Genomic DNA, 23,091 nt, shown 5'->3' on the forward strand with positions numbered 1-23,091 from the left:
GTTGGGAAAATGTGTTGACAAAGACAGAGTTATCTATTTGTGTGCCAAAGTACAGTAATACATTTGTGAAATAATCAACTTTTTGAATATGTTTGGCTAGTCTGATATCTTAAAAGGATTTGACAAGATAATGAGAACATATTACCCTATCTTCAATACAGTATAGTTGTAGAGATTTTTTAAAAATTATTTTTAGAATCCTATTTTTAAAATCTATGGCTGAAGAAAAAGAAATGTCAAAATTTTAATTCACCTGATTGAAAAAATAATGCAGTAAAGTCATATATGCTAGAGGCTTGTCAGTATAATTGTGAACTGAGAAATTTTGCTATTGATAAAAGCACTATTCTAGAGAGTACTTCATTAGAGAAAACTGAAATACCCAATTGCATATTTTTTCTCTTTTAGTCTGCAGCTCATTTGTTGCATTAAAACTAACTTTGTGTGTGTGTGTGTGTGTGTGTGTGTGTGCCATAACTAAAGATATTAGTCGACATAGAATTAATCTAATTTCCTTTTTTTTGGCATTCCAATTTTTTTGTGAACTTAATCAGAAAAACAAATGAGTTTTTAAAATTTATTGATTGATTTATTATACTTAAGTTCTGGGATACATGTGCAGAATGTGCACATTTGTTACATAGGTATACATGTGCCATCGTGGTTTGCTGCACCCATCAACTCGTCATCTACATTAGGTATTTCTCCAAATGCTATCCCTCCCCTTGCCCCCCACCCCCTGACAGGCCCTGGTGTGTGATGTTCCCCTCCCTGTGCCCATATGTTCTCATTGTTCAACTCCCACTTATGAGTGAGAATATGTGGTGTTTGGTTTTCTGTTCCTGGGTTAGTTTGCTGAGAATGATGGTTTCCAGCTTCATCCATGTCCCTACAAAGGACATGAACTCATTCTTTTTTATGGCTGCATAGTATTCCGTGGTGTATATGTGCCACATTTTCTTTATCCAGTCTATCATTGATGGGCATTTGGGTTGGTTCCAAGTCTTTGCTATTGTGAATAGTGCTGCAATAAACACACATGTGCATGTATCTTTATAGTAGACTGGTACCAAAACAAATATATAGACAAATGGAACAGAATAGAGGCCTCAGAAATAACACCACACACCTACAACCATCTAATCTTTGACAAACCTGACAAAAACAAGCAACGTGGAAAGGATTTCCTATTTAATAAATGGTGTTGGGAAAACTGGCTAGCCATATGCAGAAAACTGAAACTGGACCCCTTCCTTAAACCTTATACAAAAATTAACTCAAAATGGATTAAAGATTTAAATGTAAAACCTAAAACCATAAAAACCCTAGAAGAAAACCTAGGCAATACCATTCAGGACATAGGTATAGGCAAAGACTTCATGACTAAAACACCAAAAGCAGTGGCAACAAGAGCCAAAATTGACAAACAGAATCTAATTAAACTAAAGAGCTTCTGAATAGCAAAAAAACTATCATCAGAGTGAACAGGCAACCTACAGAAAGGGAGAAAATTTTTGCAATCTATCCATCTGACAAAGGGCTAATATCCAGAATCTACAAAGAACTTAAATTTACAAGAAAAAAAAACAACCCCATTGAAAAGTGGGAAAAGGATATGAACAGACATTTTTCAAAAGAACACATTTATGCAGCCAACAAACATATGAAAAAAAGCTCATCATCACTGGTCTTTAGAGAAATGCAAATCAAAACCACAATGAGATACCATCTCATGCCAGTTAGAATGGCGATCATTAAAAAGTCAGGAAACAACAGATGCTGAAAAGGATGTGGAGAAATAGGAACACTTTTACACTGTTTGTGGGAGTGTAAACTAGTTCAACCATTGTGGAAGACAGTGTGGCAATTCCTCAAGGATCTAGAACTAGCAATACCATTTGACCCAGCAATCCTATTACTGGGTATATACTGAAAGAATTAATCTAATTTCTTAAAGTGTTAGAGAACTGTAACAAAATATACTGTGTCTAAGTCTGAATCTCTAAAACATAATTCCTGATCCATGAAACATATTTTTGAATTAACATTTTTCTGGTCTAGGTTCTGTGCTGAAAGTTCTTTGGGGTTGATAACCACTTTATGAAATCACAGAGGGGAGAACATTTCCTTTAGGGACTCTGGTCATAGAGAAACATTATTCAATTACATTCAAATTCGTAGGTATCAGTTGAACACCATCCTTCTGTTTTCCACTATTCCACTCCAATTTCTGATTTTAGCTGTTGTTACTGTTTTGTTTTTAATTTTTTTTAATTGTTGTAAAAGGTAAAATGTCCACAAACTGGGGGCAAGGTTATAAGAAAAAAATAAGGTCCCAGAATTTTATACCACCAGATCTGTGTAACATAATTCCATTCAGTTTATGCTTCAGGAATTCACCTAGAACAAGAATTGGATTTGTAGTTATGATAAAGCTACTTTTTTTTTGTTGTTCCTACAGTGTAGAGAAGTCATTTAAACAAGGCTATTAGAAAATTAAGGAGTAGAAATAATTTCTTTATCATTGTCTTCCAATTACATGTTACTTTTTAACTAGAAAACAGGATCATAAAGCCCTAAAAAGGAAAGGGAGCTTCAAATTTGAGCTCTCTGAGGTTTTCCAACATGTGCCATATACTAATTCATTTTTCACCTGAACATAATGCTAGTTTGTATTTTTTTAAATTTAAAGATAACATGTTTAATAATGAGCTGCAAAATAAAAGAATATTATTAATAGCAACTGACCTAACAGATGGAGTTTAAATTATTTTGTTAAATAACTATGTTTGTGAAACTTTAAAATTGTATAATGTTCCATCCAGCTAATAGGTTTTAATGACAACAAACTGAGCTAACTTCACAAATACATAGTCTTGACCACCAACTGGAAGCACCAGTATGCAGACACACAAAGAAGTCCTAACGATGTGGCTCACTGTGCATTTCTTATATGTGGCAAATCCAAGTTAAAGCTATATAAACTCAACAGGATTCTCTCTTGAACTCAAATAATGATTTGAAAGTCAGAATTTTTGGTGGTGATGGAGAAAGACATGGCATTCTCTAGTGAGACGCGATGTGAAATGGGAGGCATGAACTACAGAAACTGCAAATTGGGTAAAGCCCAGCAGCCTGCTTTGTGATTTATTCCCTGAAATGTTTATCTGAATCTCTTTAGAATTAAAGGTTACTTTCTTTCATTTCTTATAATGATAAAAGCTTAAACTCGCCCACGATTCATACTAGAGAACAGGTTTAGTTTAGATGGCGATGAGAATTTTTTAAAGAGTCAGTTAGGAAACAGAGGTTTTACTGCTAATTTGTAGAAATTTAGCCACCTTAAATAAAAATAAATCGCTTATGGTAATGTTTATGTAAATCACAATCTTCAATAGAGGCAACAGTAAAATTTTATATTTCTAATATGGTATAATTATAACTGTAATATATTTCTATTTATCTGATTATCCTAGAGTATTTTTGGCAGATTGTTTTAAAAGGGATAACAATGACATACCTGCAAAACTGTAAATATCCATCACTGGTTAGAGAATTAGAAGAATAAATGTCTACCATCTCTTCTCAATCTAATGTATTAATTTTATGAGGGACTCAATTCACTAGAGCACTATGTTAGGGAAACCAATAGTTTTGATGTGAAAAGATAACTATAAGCTATTTATAAGCATGGCAAATAGTTGCCTCACAACCAACCCAATAAGAATAATAAACATTTAGGTTGAGACATAAGCATGAACTAGTTGACTATGATGGATATTGGCTGTTTAGTAGTCATATACAATTAAAGATGAGAAAAAGAAACAGAAGTATATCTTTTCATATTGAAATATAGGTGTCACATTTTTTAAAAAGTACAATGCTTTTAGGCATATCAGTAAAAAGTGTTCAGAAGCTCTGAAAAATCACCCTAAGAATAGTATTAGGTTTCGTGGACTCATAGAAAAAAATTTATTCCAATAACATCCTTATTTTGCAGATAAGATCAATGAAGTATAGATACATTAAGCAATTTTCCCCAAATGACTGAGCTAATAGAGGGGAGATCAAAATAGAGATTTCCATTTTAGACTAAGGATAGCTTGCCTCATGCCAGGCCCAGTTCATGCAAAGAATGCTTTGAGAACTTGATCACAGTGTTGCAGAAAATGCCCAATTATATTGGAGCAGTTCTTGGAGGATAAGAAAGTAGATACCTCTTAAAGGTAGCTGGAATTATGGGGCCATTGGAAGTAGTTCAAGGGCAATTTACAACATTGCTAATAAACTAAGTTTTTAAAAAGTCCCTATATTTTATAAGAACTTTGAAAACAGTAGGCACACCAAAACTTTGTGTTCCCTGTCTCTGTCTCCCTTTCTTTCCTTACATAGTTATCAACTTGTGGGGAAAAGGGAATAATTTAGAAAACTAGTTCTAGAATTTGACAGTAACCCAGAGGCCACTACTTACATCGAATCCAATTACACAGAGGAACACTAATTCAAGCTCCTAACTAAAGATACTGTCCAAGCAACATTTCTCCAAGCAGTAAACATGCTTCTGTTTGTATTTTACCAGAAGAAAAATAATGAAAAGGCCAAAAAATAGGCTGAGCTGAAAATAGATTTTAAAAAAAACGACTTAGTGCTCTACTAGTTAAAAATGATAGTTGTAGCAAAGAATCTATACAGGTACAGATCTGTCATAATTAGATTGTGTTAGTAAAATCATAAAGATGGAAAAATAATTCAAACAGGTACAAAGTAGCAGAGAAATATTTAAAACAACTAATTCGGCTTACAAGCAAAGAAATGGCTTGTACATATGAATTAAGTATACTTATTCAACCAATAACCATTTACTTAATATTTACATATCTAGTTAATGTAAGCATAAAATGTTTTTCTGTCACCAAGCTTACAATCTGATAAGAGGTAAGACTAAAATCAACTATGGAGTTTGATTTTAAATAGTAAACCACTAGAACCCCACCACTAATGTTTAAAAGGATTAAGAGGAAGAACTCATCTGAGTGGCAGCAGTGGATTGTTGTGTAGAATTTATATGGGAAAGAAAGGAAAGAAGAATGGGATGAACACATGCAAAAAGGAGGAGACTTGTATGGATATGATAACAATGATTATATCAGGGGGAATTCTGCTGTGGAGAAATGAAAAGTTCTCCATAGGAAGGGCATGACTATAGAGGCTTAAGATGGAGAAGCTTGGGCTTGATAGAACAGACAGTAGGGGGGGTCATTAACGTTTCTGAGCAAATTAGAAACATCGAAGCCATGATAATTTATAAAAATTAATCTTGGAGTGATACACAAGATGAATTAGAAGGACCAGGAGGCACTAGGGAAAGAGTCATTGGTCAAGGAGCTGTTGCTGTATTAGGTATGAAGTAAACAGGATGTGGACTCAGTTAGGAATGGAAAGAACAGGCAATCTCAAGAGATACTTTGAAAAAGGAAATAGCAGCCCCTTGGTGAGATAGAATAAGTAAAGGACTAAGAATAGTTTAAAAATGACTCTAAACTTTCTATTCCCTCAAAATTCAGATTCATGGTATCACTAACAGAAACCGGTCACTTAAAAAAGGGACTCATTTGGTAGGTGGGAAAGGTAACCAGTATAATTGTATTGGTGGAAGCTGATAAGGCATTCATACATCCATAATGGAAATATTCTTGGACAGCTGGGGGCATACACAGATTATATCTAGAGATGAAAGAATTGAGAGACATAATGTGGAAGAACACAGAGGGAGTGACTGTACCAAGAAAAGATCAGAGACTTGAGGATACCAAAAACTAGGGAATAGACAGACAAATTAGAAACACCAAAATAAAGGTGATACGCCAGAGAAGAAAAATGGAAAAAATGAAAGTAGAAGGTCAGAGAGACAAAAAAAAAAGTTTCAAAAGGAAGGTGGTTTGATATCAATATCACAAAAATGTCAGGGGCGATGAGTCCAGTGGACTTGACATAGAAGTTATTGTTGACCTTTGTAAGAGAAGATGCAACAGAATGACGATAGAGGCTAGAATGCAGGAGTCTAAACATGAAAAGAATGAATAGGAAGCAAAGGTGATAGAGACAAGCCACATAGTCTATTGCTTACTTAATAAGAAGAAAAGAATTATATGGTAGCAGTAATAAGAAATACAGAGGGCTTACTATGTACCAGGAACTGTTCTAAGAGTATAATATATATTGTGCCATTTGCTCTTCTCAACAAGGCTATGAGGCAGATACTGCTACCATCCTCATTCTGTAGACGGGAAAACTGAGGCACAGAGAAGTGAAATAACTTGCCCTGGGTCACACATTTAGTAAACAAGAGAGCTGAGATTTGAATGCTAGCAGCTCCAGCCCCAGAGGCACAGAGCTCTTGATTGCCTTGCCACATTCCCTCTGCAAGGAAGGAGGCAAAAATTGGCCAAACTAACATAAGGTTTATCCCTCATAAGGCTTAACTATATCTGAAGGTGGAAGGGAAAGGAAAGAAATGATTGAAAAATGCTACAAAATAAAGAAGATAAACTGGGGCACAGAAAAGGGGATGGGTTCTTGAGAACAGGGAGAAGGGGTGCCTTGAGCAGTGGAGTCCTCTGAGGATAGAGGGTGTGGAAGCTCATATTTGCACACATTACATGGGTGCTCCTCAGCATCCTTCTCAGTGTGTGTCAGGGCAGGGACCAGTCACTTGCCTGTAAGGCTTCGTGGAGGTTGCCGTTGTAGTCTATGATCTCAGTGGCTCCTTGATCCCCTTTTTGACCAGGTGGACCCTATGACAAAACCAATCAAGGGAAAATCATGGGTATTAGCTTAGCATGTAGGGTGGACTGTGGCAGAAACAGAAATACAACTCACAGCTCTCTCTGAACATCATTTCCCTACTAAGGCCCAACCGTACTTTAGAATATATAAATAATTATGTTCAAAATGTATCCTTATCTCAAAGGAGGCAAACCACTTCTTATATCCTGTCTTTGGTAGGTTCAATATATGAAATCTGATAAAAAATACGATTTAATTTTTGAAACTATTTTCTGAAAATTACAATATAGGCTACTCTGATGTGACATGTAAAATTTTATTTGCTTTATTCATATTTATTAAAGCATCCTCTAACCTTTTGTTCCTCATCCATACCTCATACATTGCTTCCTCATTCTTTTTTTGAGACGGAGTCTCACTCTGTTGCCCGGGCTGGAATGCAGTAGCGTGATCTCGGCTCACTGCAACCTCTGCCTCCTGTGTTCAAGCAATTCTCCTGCCTCAGCCTCCCATGCACCACCATGACCAGCTAATTTTTGTATTTTTAGTGGAGACAGAGTTTCTCCATGTTGGGCAGGCTGGCTTTGAACTCCTGACCTCAGGTGATCCACCAGCCTTGGCTCCCAAAGTGCTAGGATTACAGGTGTGAGCCACTGCACCTGGCCGTCATTCTTTAAAAAGATAGAACATTGTTCTGTAGAAAAATACTTGGCTTTCCCATCAGGAATGAATGCCACAAAAATTAAACAAAATAGGGAACAAACAACAGAATACATGTATATTTTTAAGACTTCTACCCTACTTATTAGATCTGCTACTTAATTTCCATTAGTCATGTCATAATTCCCTTTTTTTTTAAAAAAGAGACACTGAACATATGGGTTATTGCTTTCTTTATAATTGAGTTAATTGAAAAGTGGAAAATTCCATTAGCTGGATGGGAACAGAGGGAAAGTAGACAGGGGGAGTTCTTTAGGCCTTCTCAAAGAAGCTTAGTTTATGTGTTGGAATCCCTACATGCACTGCTCCTGGTGAGGAAAATAAAGGAGGTAGGGGTGTTTCAGGAATAATTACAGTAGTCTACCTCCAATACTATTATTGAGTATTATTAATACAGATGTCATATGAATAGCCATGCAGACATGAATTCAAATCTGGGATTGTAGGGAGCAAAAGTTTAGATGGATGAGAGGAACACTCACCCTTGGTCCCTGAGCTCCAGAGTCCCCTTTGTCTCCACGATCCCCCTTTTCCCGTTGGAAAGAGAAAAAACTTAATCAGAAGTGGGGGAATCTAGAAATCTCGTGTAAGAACATGTTTATGCCATACAGAAGCACCTTTAATATGAACTTCTGAAGTGAAAAACAACAGCAACCACCACCAAAATAGCAAATGCTTTTTTAAGATGCAGCTTGAAAAGAACTAAAATTCCTTTTTTTAAAAAACTCCCTTTTCAGGTAATAGAGTATCTTGAAACAACAATATATATGGTAACTGTCTCACTAGGTAGGATCTGCAAAGGCAAAGCAAGTGGTTTCTATGGCACGCAAAGTAAGCTTTTACCTTGCAAATTGAGCCATTTTCTTCCTTTTTATGAAGAGATTTGGGGCAAAGGGAAAAAGAGCCAACAATTGTTTTTCCTCTGAGAAGAAAAGTGTAGATAGTTGGGACAGGAAAGGAGTAGAGAGCTCATTCTAGGGAGAATTAGGAAAGGAAGGTCACAGGCTAGGCCTCCCTCTGATGATGGGGATCTAAGGAAAAGTTCATATGTAGGTATAGGCATTTTAACACTCAGTGCTGAAGTGGACAGCAGCCAGCTGGAACAGGTTGGCAGCGCTGAAGGTCAGGGGCAGGGCAAACCCAGCTCTCTCTCTTTTTTCAATGCAATATGAAATTTATCTGAAGTTTCATTGATGGTGGCATTACCTCAACTGTAGAGCAGCAGGAATAGTCTAAGCCCTCAAAATTCTTAGAAATGTAAACTGAAACTTTGGAGAAGAGATTCGAACCTGTGTAGATTTAAAGGTTCTTTAAAACAGCCTTAAATTGATAGGGTTCTTTTTCTGTATGGACTTCAAAGCATTTTTATATGTCTTTCTACAGATTTCTATAAACTGGGTAAGGATGAATAAAGATAAGCAGGAAAAAGGATTATAATTCTTCCCATCCACAGTATGCCAATAACATTGATCATAATAAATTTGCTATGAATGAAGCATTAATAATCTTTGGTCTCTGTTTTCTTCATCTTGCACACATTTTTTTCCACGTAGCTAACAGCATTTTAAATAATATGATTCTGCTGACAGTATATATGTTATTGCAGATAGTATAAAGAGTATGATATAGAGGAGAATTTCAATTGGCAGTAAAATTTTAATGCAACGAAGGGAGTCAACTAAAAAGCAGAGTATAATTCGAGCATTTATCACAAAGACAGCGAGGAAATGAAAAATTAGATTATACAATACACAATTTAAGGAAAGTTCTTAATTTTTTTCAAAGAAGCTATTCCTATGAAATAGGAAATACAACTTCTGTTAAAGAATTTTCTGAAGCACTAGACTATTCAAAAACAAGCAAGATGAAACAAACATATTGTTTTGAGATATCATCATAGGGATACTGCAATCCCTTTTGCAATAAGTATTGCAGTTCCACTGTGTGAAAGAGTTTAATCTAAAACATGAAAAACATGCCTCTGTGGCAAAGGCAAAAAGCACAGATCTTGAAGGCCTCATGTTATATTTAAATGGTTATCTGGTTACTGACCTTTGACCCCTTTGGGCCTCTAGTTCCTGATTCACCTTGTTTCCCCTATTATAGCAGAATAAGAGGATGAAAAAGATAAAATTATAGAGGAGATAAGAACAGAAAAATAGAAATTAGCAGTGACTCAGAATAATGAAGAAAAATGGAAACACTTTATTTTAACTGCCTCAATATATGGCTCTACAGAATGTCAGTTATTATAATACTAAACATAAGTATCATCACCATATCATCAGTTCATTCCATTATTATTTTGAAGGCTGCCCTCCCATCAGTGGATGAGAAGAGTTCTGTGAATAATTCTCATTAGTCTCAACAGTGTTTGGCTGCATCAATTTCCTTTTCATCAGTGAGTAAATAGTTTCCTGTGTCTCTAGGATGGGCTATTAAAATAAAGTGTGACCACATTAGTTTGCAGAAAGTTTAAATGAATAAGGTCAAACAGACAAATAAGTCCTTAGCTCTAATATTTTCAAGGTGTTACACGCCATTAAGTTACCATAGAAACTAACACAGCACTTATCAACAGGGATTTTTTCTCAGTAAGTTTTAATACACATTGAGTGATAATGTGTTAATATGACAGCACTTCTTTTACATTTGGATATGCTATCAATTTGCTCACTGAACAGAACAGAGTAAACAGGGTGAGGTGAATTGTAAAGTCTCTTTTGAAAAGAACCAGTTGGTGTGCATTTCAACAAACTATTTGTGATTTGGGCTGTTTTAATACCTGTTAAGAATGTTGTTTTAGTTTTTTGTGTTCTAAATCAAATCAAGCCAGAGAATGGTTATTTTCCAGTTTAAGAATAACTCACCTTTGGTCCGGGGGCTCCAGGTTCCCCTCGCTCACCTCTTCCAGGAGGCCCTGCTTCCCCCCGTTCACCCTGTCACAAATTGCAAAACAGGTAAATGGCCATTCCCCCCACCCAGGCTGGTCCCTGTAGATTAATAAATGAGTTGAAGGAAACCAAAGAAAGCAGAGAGTTTCCATTGATTTACCCTGTACCCAGCACTTTATTAATCTCTTAACATGAATTATCTCATTTTATAATCAAAACAATTTGTGATGGTTAATTTTAGGTGTCAACTTGACTGGATTAAGGGACACATAGAAAGATAATAAAGCACTGCTTCTGGGTTGTCTGTGAAGGTGTTAATGGAGGAGATTGGCAGGTGAGTCTGTTGACTGAGTACGGAAGATCTACTTTCAATGTGAGGGGGCACCATCAAATCTGCTGGGGGCCCAGATAGAAGAGGAAAGGCAAACTCTCTCTTCCGCAGCTGAGAGCCCTTCCTCTCAGTCCTTGGACATCAGAACTCCAGGTTCTCTGGCCTTTGGATTTTGGAACTTGTACCAGTGCCCCTCAGGCTCTTATGCCTTCAGCCTCAGACTGAAAGTTACACCATCTGCCTCCCTGGACCTGAGGCCTTCAGACTTGGACTGAGCCATGCTACCATCAATCAACCCAGGGTCTCCTCCAGCTTGCAGATAGCCTGTTGTGGGACTTCTCAGCCTCCATAATTGTATGAGCCAATTCCCCTCATAAATCCCCACTCATCTATCTATCTCCCTATATATATCCTATTGGTTCTGTCTCTCTGGAGAAACTTGACTAATATGCAATTATCCAATGTTTGTATTATCATCTCCATTTTATGGATAAGGAAATGGTTTGGTAAATGCCTGTCAAATAGCTATGTTGGTAAATAGACCTTTAAAGGGAATTGATAAAGGCCATCATTATACCTCAAGATAGGAATGAATATCCATTTTCATTCACTTTTTAAGCACTGCTGGCAAGAAGCATGGCAAAGTGGTTAAGTTCCTGGCTCTGTAATCTAGCATCTTAGGTTTTACTCCTGGCTCTGCTATTTACCAATTCTGTGTTCTAGGGTAAGTTAGTTAGGTTTTGTACATCTCAGTTTCCTCAGTAAAATGGACAAAGTTATAGTACTCATCTCATAGTTTATGAATGTAAAAGTGTTCGGGTTTTACAGTTTTTTAATATATTCATATCTCTATGAAGTATAAATATGGCTACTGTCCTCAAGGAGCTAGTGATCTAGTTAGGCAGACAAGAGCCGCAAAACCAAAATAGTTAAGGATTAAGGAGTAATGTAAGGCCCTATGTGACAGAAGGGGAATCCCTATTGGTTTCTATTATTGTGGATTGGATCCCTGGAGGTGAGACTTGAGTCGTGTCCTGAAGGATGAGTAGGGTTTATTTCATAATTATTGCTGTTAATGACTGTAGCATGGATGAGTGCAGAAACTGCACAAAACACTTTACATGTATTATCCTATTTAATCCTCAGGACAAATGAGAAAAGTTTTATTATCCATATTCTACAGATGAGGAAGCCAAAGTTTGGAGAGGTTAAGTAACTTGCTCAAAGTGACAAAGCTTTTAAAGTGGGTAAAACTGATGGTACTCGATCTTCAACTTTTGCATAAATGTTTTAAATGTAAATCTTTTGCACATCTTTGATCATTTTCTCGGATAAATTCCTAGTTGGAAAATTGCTAGGTCAAAAAAGTATGAATATTTTTAAAAACTTGCTAAATTGCTCTCCAGGAAGATGGTACCTTTTAATACTCCCTAAACACAGAGTAAAGAGTGTCTGGCTTCTTGCATAAGGGGTAGAATTTCAATCATCAAACATTTAGAATTCAGACTGTTGATGACATATTTATGGATGAAAGAGGTGCTCTCCTCACTGAAGGAAATACTTCATCTTGGAAAAGATAAGAAAATAGAATTAGATCTGTGGTGGGTCATGTAGGGCTTGAAATTCCAAGATTCTTATCTATATCATGCCCACTTTGGGAAGCCTTTGTGGTTTTATAGGGGAGGTGGGATAGGTTAGTCAAGGGTTAAGAAAGACAGGAGGCAAGTGTTAAAGACTCAGTAGGTTTCTTAACAGCAACTGAAGAGGTTGTGAAAATGGAGAGGTTGGGAGAAAGACAAGGGACTTCTCTAGATACAGGAGATAGACACAATGGCCCAGAAATGAAAAGACTTTTTGCTTTTTGTCATCCCCCACCCCATTACCCTGTTGAGTGAGACTAAGGAGCTTCTATTGGTATATGAAAATTATTAAAAAACTGTAAAGTATTTGGTGTTTCTTTTAATGTTTTACTTTAAGAATTACAGAATTCTAAAACAGTCCACTATGAAAAACAAAAACCCTTAAAAATAATTTATCTGTAGTTCACCACAAGAGTGAAGTCAATACATCTTTACTTTTTAACATTTATATATTTTTAGAGAGGGGATCTTGCTATGTTGCCTAGGCTGGTGTACAGTGGCTATTCACAGGCACTATCATAGCACACTATAGCCTCAAACTCCTGGACTCAAGTAGTCCTCTGGCCTCAGCCTCCTGAGTAGGTAGGATGACAGGTGTGCACCACCACACTCAGCTAGAATCACTTTTTATTATGTCTCTTATTAGTTCCCTATCACTCTCTGAAATTATATTATTTGTCTACTTCTTTCCCTCCTTCCATCTCTTCCTTGTCCACACTACAATGTAAGCTTCAGGAGAATAGAAACTGTTGCTGTTGCATTTACTTCCCATGCTTAAATGCAGAAAAATATTTGGTCAAAACATTGGTGAATTAATGAATAAACAGTATTAGTAAAAGTATTCTAAAATATTCTGACTATAGTCCCATTTCTTTTCTTTCTTTTTTTTTTTTTTTTTGAGGTCTCACTCTGTCACCCAGGCTGGAGAGCAGTGTTGTGATCTCGGCTCACTGCAACCTCTGCCTCCTGGGCTCGGGTGATCCTTCCACCTCCGCCTCCTAAGTAGCTGGGACTACAGGCATGCGCTGCCATGCCCAGATAATTTTTGTATTTTTAGTGGAGATGGGGTCTCATCATGTTGCCCAGGCTGATCTCAAATTCCTGGGCTCAAGCAATCTGCCTGCCTCAGCCTCCCAAAGTGCTGGGATTACAGGCGTAAGCCACCATGCCCAGGCCCCTCCCCCCATTTCCTTAGCCTGACAGAGGTCCCTCTCAGGCACTAATGTAGGTATAAAAGATGCAGCATGTTTTGATACCATTGTACATCTTCCTTTATTATGATCTCTCCTCACTGTGTTGGGAATAAGAAATATAGTCTTAGTTACTTTTTAAATCTGAATTTAGTGGTACAAATCCAGACTGTCTACACAAGTGGAAGAATGGTGTTCAGCTGAAAGAGATTTTTAAAATAACCATAACTTTCCCATGATGACACTGAACCAACCATAACATTTATACTTAACATATGTGGATTCAACACAAATTAGATATTTCAAATAATACTGATGATGCGTGTATATGTGTGCACGTGCATGTTGCTGTTTTAACAGCTAAGTTAAGGTAGGTAATTCAGCTGACAATTAACCTCAAAGTAATGTTAGTAAAATGAATTTCCTATCCATATCCCTTCTGTGGAAATACAAAATAAGTAGAGTACATTCTTTAGTTTTATTCAGGGTTCAGAGTAGTATCTGTTATATGAGTACCTGGTCTATAAAATCATGCTGGGTTCTTCATAACAGTAATTAATGTTGATTTTATGCTTCTACATCTGGAACTTTTTCTGAAACTGCAGAATAGTTTAAAATCAGGAAACTAAAGAAAAGATATTTAGGAATGAACTTCACTCTCTACTGCTTGTGTTTTTTCTATTTTCCCTTGCACAGCACACAAAATGCCACACACGCTTTTAGATCCAGTTCACGCCTGGCTTTCTCCTTCATTGACCAGGCCGCCCTTTCTTTGTGTATCATGCCCATCTGCGAGGCTGCCTTCTTTCCTGCCCTGGGTCCGAGGCTGCAAGCCTGAATAAATGCAACAGTTCTTGTATTAACAGGGAATGCTCATTATTTTCTTGCTCTCACTCTCTCTTTTTATTCCAGAAAGACATTTCTTGTGTGAATCTGCTCAGGCTAAAACAGGCATTCCTCATATTTTGTTAATAAGCCTGACAGCTCATTATGTGAAGAAATTTCTTAAGAAAACAATTTTGCATAATCCGATGGAGTTTCAGTCCCCCCAGGACATACATAGTTTCCATTTACTAGGTTTAGAGTTATTTTCACTTGACCAGCAGAAATGAGGACCCTTCTGTCAGAACAGACCATGAACATATTTCTGTAACTCTTGGAAATCATCCCTGGCTTATTTCTGTTGAATGCAATACACATTGAGGCAAAGCCTGCTATGGTTTAAAAATAAAAGAACGTAGTTTGATGTAATTTTGCCCCTTCTTTGATTCATGAGTCTGTCATGAGTAAAGTTCCATCATCAGAGCTGTACTTTTTATGTCTTTCAGGGTAGATAAAAAGAGAACTCTGGGTCTGACTGTATTCATAGCAGCATATATATATATATATATATTTTTTTTTTTGCATGGCAGTATATACAGATTTTGCTTTTAGAGCCCTCCCTAGGTTTGCCAAGTAGAAGATCATGAGATGGTTTTCATTATAGAATATTTTTGCAGACGTTATTCAGAGTAGATCCTTTTGGGATGAGGCACTTAGGAATCTATATGACATCAGCACTTGCCTTTGAAATCTGGGGAGTAATGGGAATAGTAATAACCTTTGATTTACAAGTAAATCCTGAAATTGGTGATGAGGAGCAGGAGTTAATGAGTTCTATCTCTCCTCCTCAGAATTTCTCTACTTTTCCATATGGCCAGGAAGCTAATAGCATCCCATCAGTTTAGGAGCAATTTGGGGTACAAGTGGAACAACTGAAATATTTCACCATCCTGTTGTCTTGCCTAAGGCTTTCTAGAATTAACTTTCCACTACTCAATATTGAACACAGTGGTGCCATTAGAAGTGTTAGTAATGGGTAGATTAAGCTGCTTTCATTCTCTATTAGGCAAAAATATCTGGTCACCTAAATTACCAAGTTGCCCCACATTTCTTTCAACATAGTGGACTAAAAATATATGACAAAGATTTCAGAAAGAAGAAATCAAGCAAGAAGGAAGGAAGGAGGGAGGGAGGGAGAGAGAGAGGAAGAAAAGAAAGAAGGAAAAGAAAAAAGAAAGAAAGAAAGAGAAAGAGAGAGAAAGAAGGAAGGAAGGAAGAAAGAAAGAAAGAAAGAAAGGAAGGAAGGAAGGAAAAGGGAAGGAAGGGAAGGGAAAGAAGGAAAGGAAGGGGAAGGAAAGGGAAGGGAAGCGAAGGGAAGGAAGAAAGGAAGGGAGGAAGGAAGGAAGGAGGAAGAAAGAAAAAGGAAAGGAAAGGAAGGAAAGGAAGGAAGGAAAGAAGGAAGGAAAGGAAGGAAGGAATGAAGGAAGGAAGATAGGAAGGAAAGAAGGAAGGAAGAGAGAGAGAGAAAGAAGAAAGATGGAAGGAAAGAGAAAAAGAAAGAGAAAGAAAAGAAGGAAGGAAAGAAAGAAAAGAAAGAAAGAAAAAGGAAAGAAAGGAAAGGAAGAAAGAGAATAAAAGAAAGAGAAAGGAAAGAAGGAAGGAAGAAAAGAAAGAAAGAAAAAGAAAGAAAGAAAGAAAGAAGGAAAGAAAGAGGCCCACTTACTTTTGTTCCTGGTAAACCCGGTAAGCCTGGTTCTCCTTGAGGACCAATGAAACCTGGTTCTCCCTTTAAAAACATGGGCATATGAGATCATTAATCATTTAAAATAAATAAATAAATAAATAAATAAATAAATAAATAAATAAAACTAAACTCATTTTCTTCTACTGAGATTTTACTTCCCTGGTTGTATACAGCCTTCTTGCCGAGATCCAGCTACTTACTATAAAATTAAACCAAACAGGTTTTAATGAGTGAAGACACTTTGAGCAAAATTTTGGAGAAGATTTAGAAAGTAAAAGTGACTAAGTAATCAGATAAATGTCCTTATAATTTCCTTTCTCATCTGTTGTCCAGTGTTTCTCACCACTTACCAAAATAAGATGCATTATGTTTGGGTGAATGTGGTAGGTAGCCTCTAAAATGGGCCTCAATAATCTTACCTCCTGTTGTTCATCGCTTTGTGTAATCCTCTCCCCTTGAGTGTAGACTGGATTTACTGACACACATCTAATGAACAGAATATGGCAGAAGTGATGGGGTATCACATCTGAACCTAAGTTGTGAAAAGCCTGTGGCTTCCGTTTTGGGGGCCCTTTCTTGTTCTCTCTTAATTGGATCACATGTTGAGGACTGAGGTCTGCCAGCAACCACATGTGTGAACGTGGGAGCAAGTGCCTCACCCTTATAGAGTCCTCAGATGCGACCACAGGCCTGGCTGACAGCTTCACAGCAATCTCATGGGAGACTGAGCCAGAAGCACATAGTTACGCTGTGCTTGAATTCCTGTCCCTCACAAACTATAAGATAGTTAATGTTTGTTGTTTAGCCACTAAAGTTTTAAGGGTATTATAGTAGGCAGCAATAGATAACTGATGCAATGAATGTTGTTAGAGAAGAGATTCAGAAATGTTCAGCATGAAAAGAAAACTCTCTCTCCTTGCCATACCTCCAAAACCTTGTCTCCACTACCTAGAGGAAACCCAGCAGTAAAATAAAAATATATTTCATCTTCGTCCCCAATTCCTGGCACCAAACTCCTAAAATGGAATTTTCTGAGTGACAGGATAGAGAAGGAGCATCTTTTGTTATTCAAACCAGTTCCTTTCAACCATACCTAAGTCTCTGTCACTGAGGTGACTCTCATGGGAGCCCTAGACAGCTTCAGGATAGGAACTGGTTGCCAGAGGGGCCAACGGTGTAAGAGTGTGGGAACTTTCTGCCCTACCTCCCAGCCTCTGGGGAAGGGACAGGGTCTGGACATGAGTCCAACCACCAATGGTCAATGATTTAATCAATTACGTCTACGTAATGGAAGTTCCATAAAAGCCCCTAAACAACAGGGACTGGAGAGCTTCCAAGTCAGTGAGCACATCCATACACTGGGAGGGTGGAATATATCAACTCCGTGGAAACAGAGGCTTTTGTACTCTGGCCTCTTTTGGACCTTGCCCTATGTACTTCTTCATTTGGCTGTTCATTTTTATTAACTGTAATAGTATATAGCACCTTCCTGATTTCTGTGAGTTGCTTTAGCAAATATCAATCCTGAGTCGGGGGGAGGGGATGTGCAAACCCCTGAATTTGTAGCTGAGTCAGACAGAAGTACAGGTAACCTGCGGGCTCAATACCTGTGTCTGGTGACCAAAATGAGGTCACTCTTATGAGACTGAGCCCTTAAATCTGTTTGATACCAACCAGGGGAGTTAGTGCCAGAATAGGATCGAATTGTAGGATACCCAGTTGGTGTCAGAGAATCAGAGAGGTAGAGAACTGGTGTTGGAAAATACACTACATATTTGGTGTTGGAAAATACTTGAGATGAGCGTTCACATTAGCTTGACTATCCATAAAGTTTTATTTTCTTTTTTAACTATTTGAGGTCAAATATAAGAGTTTACCCAAAATCTATAAGAAAATTTTAAAGCAAAAGCCATAATGGCTTTGTTCTCAGTTCCTGTTTTTTCCCCTCTTGGATGATTTCTGGAGCAGTTGTTAATATTTTAAAATATATTTGATTTCTTTCTAAGGCAGTAGTATTTCAACCTTTGTTTCATGATACTTGCAACTGAGCAGCAATGTATAGAAAAAACGTTTTATAAGACATGATAAAATGTCAGGCTGGGTGCTGTGGCTCACACCTGTAATCCCAGTACTTTGGAAGGCTGAGGTGGGTGGATCACTTGAGTCCAGGAGTTTGAGACCAGCCTGGGCAACATAGGGAGACCCCCGTTCTGTACAAAAAATATGAAAAATTAGCCGGGTGTGATGGTGCGAGCCTGTCGTCCCAGCTACTTAGGAGACTGAGGCGGGAGGATCGTTTGAGCCCGGGAGGTTGAGGCTGCAGTGAGCCGTGATGGTGCCACTGCACTCCAACATGGTTGACAGAGCAAGACCCTGTCTCAAAGAAACAAAACAAAAAGACACACTAAAATGTCATCAAATATTTTTCACAGAAGTCAATTTTTTAAAATATGCTATAAAAAACCTTGGGTATTGGGTGGGGAACAAAAGGATATCACCACCACCAGACATATATTGATATATAACTCAAATGTATTTATCTCTAGCCCTGGTGCTCACGAGACTGATCTAAGAAAAAAAAAAGGCAGGAGTGAGTAACTAACGCTTTAGGTTTACTGCTTGCACATTTTCTGTAACTCCCTAGTCTACCTGTCCCATATCCTTACGACTATTAGAAAGGAGAATCTGAAAATATAATTTTGGGTGGATCTCTTAATGGCCTAAAACGAAAATGTGAACTATATTCAGAGAAATCAATGGCGATTATTCTACTTCTAGTAAAAGAGTTTAACTTAAGTCAAACAAAAAGATTATAAGGAATACATCTGTTTACATGTAAAATATTTCACCTAACAAAATGATATATACAAATAAATATTTCCTCTCCCTTCCCAAGAGAAATGCTGTGTTAAAGTCAACGTGTATCATTGGTAACAACTTACTGTCAGGGAAATGTAATGCAAGTTAATATGTTGAAAGTTTACACGGAAACCAGAATTCTTGTATATATTCAAGTGAAAATAAAATGATTTCATTCTTTAGAAAAACAAATAGATGCACCATTAAAGCATACTAATAAAAGAGAAGAAGAAAAAAAGGTTAGTGTTTAGTTTATAAAAAGATGAAGCATGCAGGTGCATAATTCACAAACAAATAAATAGGGCTTTGCGATCTCAGCTGCCAGGTAAAACTGTTTTTTTCTTCCTTTTTAAAAAATAGAAGATATGTTGTTTCCTTTAGTAAGTGTATGGAAAGTTCTTTTTTTTATGTGCTAGCTGAAAGCATCGATAGTTCTTTGAAACAGAAAATTCAGGGGAAAATTTATTTCTAGATACAATATTAGCACTGCATTTGACAATCTCAATGATTTTAGCACAATTAATATTGATTGGCTAATTTTATTTTATTTATTTATTTTTTTGAGACGGAGTCTCACTCAGTCGCCCAGGCTGGAGTGCAGTGGCACAATCTCAGCTCACTGCAAGCTCCGCCTCCCGGGTTCACGCCATTTTCCTGCCTCAGCCTCCCGAGTAGCTGGGACTACAGACGCCCGCCACTACGCCCGGCTAATTTTTTCGCATTTTTAGTAGAGACAGGGTTTCACCATGTTAGCCAGGATGGTCTCGATCTCCTGACCTCGTGATCCACCCGTCTTGGCCTCCCAAAGTGCTGGGATTACAGGCGTGAGCCACCGCACCTGGCCTGATTGGCTAATTTTAAAGGCTTTGAGCATGATACATTATACCTGATTATGCCACTTTAAGAAAGCATCTACCGTATCTATACATTCTGACACACTTCTTATTTCAATTTATTCAAGGAGAAAAACCACATACTTAATTTTAGGATCACAGTTTTCGTCTATTTACTTCCAGAGGTCTGAATCACTTTAGAAACATTATCTCCATTCTCTCTATATCTTGGCAGGATGGGCAGGAGTTAATTATTGTTCCCTTTTTTCTCTCTCAGACTTCAAAAACAATTGTTGAAGTAAATAAGGCATGGATATGTTGACTCATGGTCTTCAGCTAGTTGGGCTATTTCTTACTTCCCTAAGCTTATACCAGAGGTTCTCAAAGTGTGCTCTGGGGACCTCTGGAGATTTCTGGACTTTTTCAGGAAGTCTTTAAGGTCAAACTATTTTTACAATAACACAAAGACATTATTTGCCTTTTTACTTTCATTCCTTCATGAGTACACGGAGTATGAAAAGTTCAATAGGCCAGGCGTGGTGGCTCATGTTTGTAATCCCAGCACTTTGGGAGGCCAAGGAGGATGGATTACTTGAGGTCAGGAGTTTGAGACCAGCCTGGCCAACATGGTGAAAACCCATCTCTATTAAAAATACAAAAACTAGCCGGGAATGGTGGCATGCACCTGTAACTCCAGCTACTTGGGAGGCTGAGGCAGGAGAACCACTTGAACCTGGGAGGCAGAGGTTACAGTGAGCTAAGATTGCGCCACTGCACTCCAGCTCAGGCAACAGAGGGAGACTCTGCTTCAAACAAACAAACCAAAAAGAAAGGTTTATTATATGGTTCCAGATTCCACGTTGCACCTAACCTTTAAGAAACTACCACTTGTGGGGTTTAGGATAGTAGCCAAGAAAAATATCAACAATTATCTGAATAGGCTAACCTTCCCCTGTCCAATTACATATCTGCATGAGGCCAGTTTTTCTTCATATACTTCAACGAAAACAACAAATTGAATGCAGAAGCAGATATGAGAATCCAGTTGCCTTCTATTAAGTCAGGCATTAGATTTGATATATATATATATATATATATATATATACACACACACACACATACACACACATATACATATATACACACACATACATATACATATATACACACACATATATCTCTCAAAATGTCATTCTTCCTGCTCTTTTTAAAAAATCTTGTCTTAAAAACCAGTTATATTTCATAAAACATGCTATTTGATTAACATGTAATTGATTTTTAGAAATTTTTCAGTTTTAACTTCTTTTTTTTTTCTTTTGTTTTTGTTTTTGAGACAGGGTCTCACTCTGTGCCCAGGCTGAAGTTCAGTGGTATGATCATGGCTCACTGCAGGCTTGATCCCCTGGGCTCAAAGGATCCTCCCACCTCAGCTTCCTGAGTAGCTTGGACTATAGCTGTGCATCACCAAGCCTGGCTAATTTTTAAATTTTTTGTAGAGACTAGGTCTCGCTATGTTGCCCAAGCTGGTCTCGAACTCCTGGCCTCAAGCAATCCTCCTGCCTTTGCCTCCCAAAGCACTGGGATTACAGGTGTGAGCCACTCCCCCCAGGCAGCTTTAATTTCCAATGCAGAAATAACACAAGACATATTCTACATAAACAAAAGCTCTTTCAATTCTAATTTTTAAGAATGTAAAGGGATTCTGAGACCAAAAAGTTCAAGAACTGCTAGAACAAAAATGCAGAATTTTATTAAAGGCTGACTTTTCAAGCTGGAGTCTCAATAGAGGATTCTGGCTTTGTTAAGGTGTGGCTTAGTTAAGACTTACCATACAAAACTGCAAGCAAAGCACTTAACCTCTCCCTAGAATTAAGTCAGTGTGCAATAAATGCTTGTTATTATTGTTTCCCTTATCTTACAGGCTTACAAATGTTAGCTGTCTAGTAGTAGTAGTAATAGTAGTAGTAGTAGTAGCAGCAGTAGCAGTAGTAGTAGTAGTAGTGTTACAACATCTCTGCAACCTAATTGGTAATATACAAAGTGTCTTCTTGTCACCTTTTAACCTGCCTAGGGTTATACTCAATACTACTTCAACTTCTTTCAAGAAGTAACCCTAAATTTTCTCAGTTGAATATGTCATTAATTTATGAGACAATATCCATCTGCCAGAGCCGTTGAGATTGCAAAACCAAAAGAGGTTTAAAACACATCAGAACGGTGTAAGATAGAAAAGTGATGAGTTTACTAAGAATGAGTTTTCTTACTTCAAAGACGGAAAGAAGAAAATGTTCCTACCTATAAATTTCCCTAAATGAATGTAATCTTAAAAAAAAACCCATCTTTTTGAAAAGAATTGATATACGGTTTAAAGGTTCTAGAATCTCCTAAAATGTCTAGGCAAAAGGCAATGACAGCCTAAGTTTATAGAAATATTTTCTTGTAATAAAAAAATAAGCAAATGACTACTATACTATAGTCCCAATTAGTCACAATTTCTGTTAACCAGGGTAGAGGAAAGAGACCAGGTCGGGGAAGAAGGTGGGAGGAAGCAGCTGAAGTACGATTCAAAGGCAAAGGACTTTTGGGAAATCATCTTTGGAGTCAATCAGACTTCATAAAAATGAGCTTACATAAGTTTTCATGGCAACAAACAGGAGAAATAACTGTTTATATTGGAATGTATAATGATTAGCACAGCTGTTTTACATATTTAATCTCCCTTAATGAATGGGACATAGGAGAGTAGTAAATTGAAAATTATCCACACGTATTTGTCTGAGTAGACAAAGTGAGGGAGGAAACTGGAACTATAATGGAATTAAGTACTTAACATTACTTTTAATGAAGGAAAAAAATAAATCCAGAGGGTTTTTTTATTTTTCTTTTTTACTGGGCAATTACCTAAATTACAAAATCTAAATCATAATTTCAAAATGAGCCATTTTAGAAATAACATGGGAACATAAAGCAGAGATCCTTTGAAAAGGGCATGTCCTGCTCCCATTATCAGGGAAATGTGGTTTTAAACAGGCAGACTGCAAGTAAAATAGCTCTACCATTGAAGTAAAAACAATAAAGTAGGACATTTTCTGAAAGTGTTTATCTTTAAAGTTAATGTTCTGTTAGTGCATTTTAAAGAAAATAACAAAAATGTCTAAGAAAAATGAGGGAAAGACAAAGACTTAAACCTCTGGCTTGTTGCATATATCAGGACACCAATGAATAGCATAAGAATAAGTTGGGTAGAGCACCAATTATTTCAGAGTTACTTT

The 23,091-nt window shown here is 37.3% G+C and overlaps 1 protein-coding gene across 6 annotated transcripts in view; it reads right to left on the reverse strand.

The window, feature by feature from the left end:
- The window catches only part of COL25A1 (collagen type XXV alpha 1 chain), a 496,864-nt gene that overhangs the window by 39,764 nt on the left and 434,009 nt on the right, over positions 1–23,091 (reverse strand). For 3 of the 6 annotated variants that reach the window (XM_063809725.1, XM_054683265.2, XM_054683266.2), the window contains 5 exons: positions 16,107–16,169; positions 10,377–10,445; positions 9,559–9,603; positions 7,989–8,033; positions 6,717–6,794 (listed from right to left, as the gene is read on the reverse strand). In XM_063809725.1, coding sequence (XP_063665795.1) covers positions 6,717–6,794; positions 7,989–8,033; positions 9,559–9,603; positions 10,377–10,445; positions 16,107–16,169 — 300 coding nt within the window. The remainder of the gene's footprint in view (positions 1–6,716; positions 6,795–7,988; positions 8,034–9,558; positions 9,604–10,376; positions 10,446–16,106; positions 16,170–23,091) is intronic. The other 3 variants (XM_054683262.2, XM_054683264.2, XM_054683263.2) reach the window with 1 other exon arrangement.

This window comes from Pan troglodytes, chromosome 3 (genome assembly GCF_028858775.2).
Source record: "Pan troglodytes isolate AG18354 chromosome 3, NHGRI_mPanTro3-v2.0_pri, whole genome shotgun sequence".
Taxonomy (NCBI): Eukaryota; Metazoa; Chordata; class Mammalia; order Primates; family Hominidae; genus Pan; species Pan troglodytes.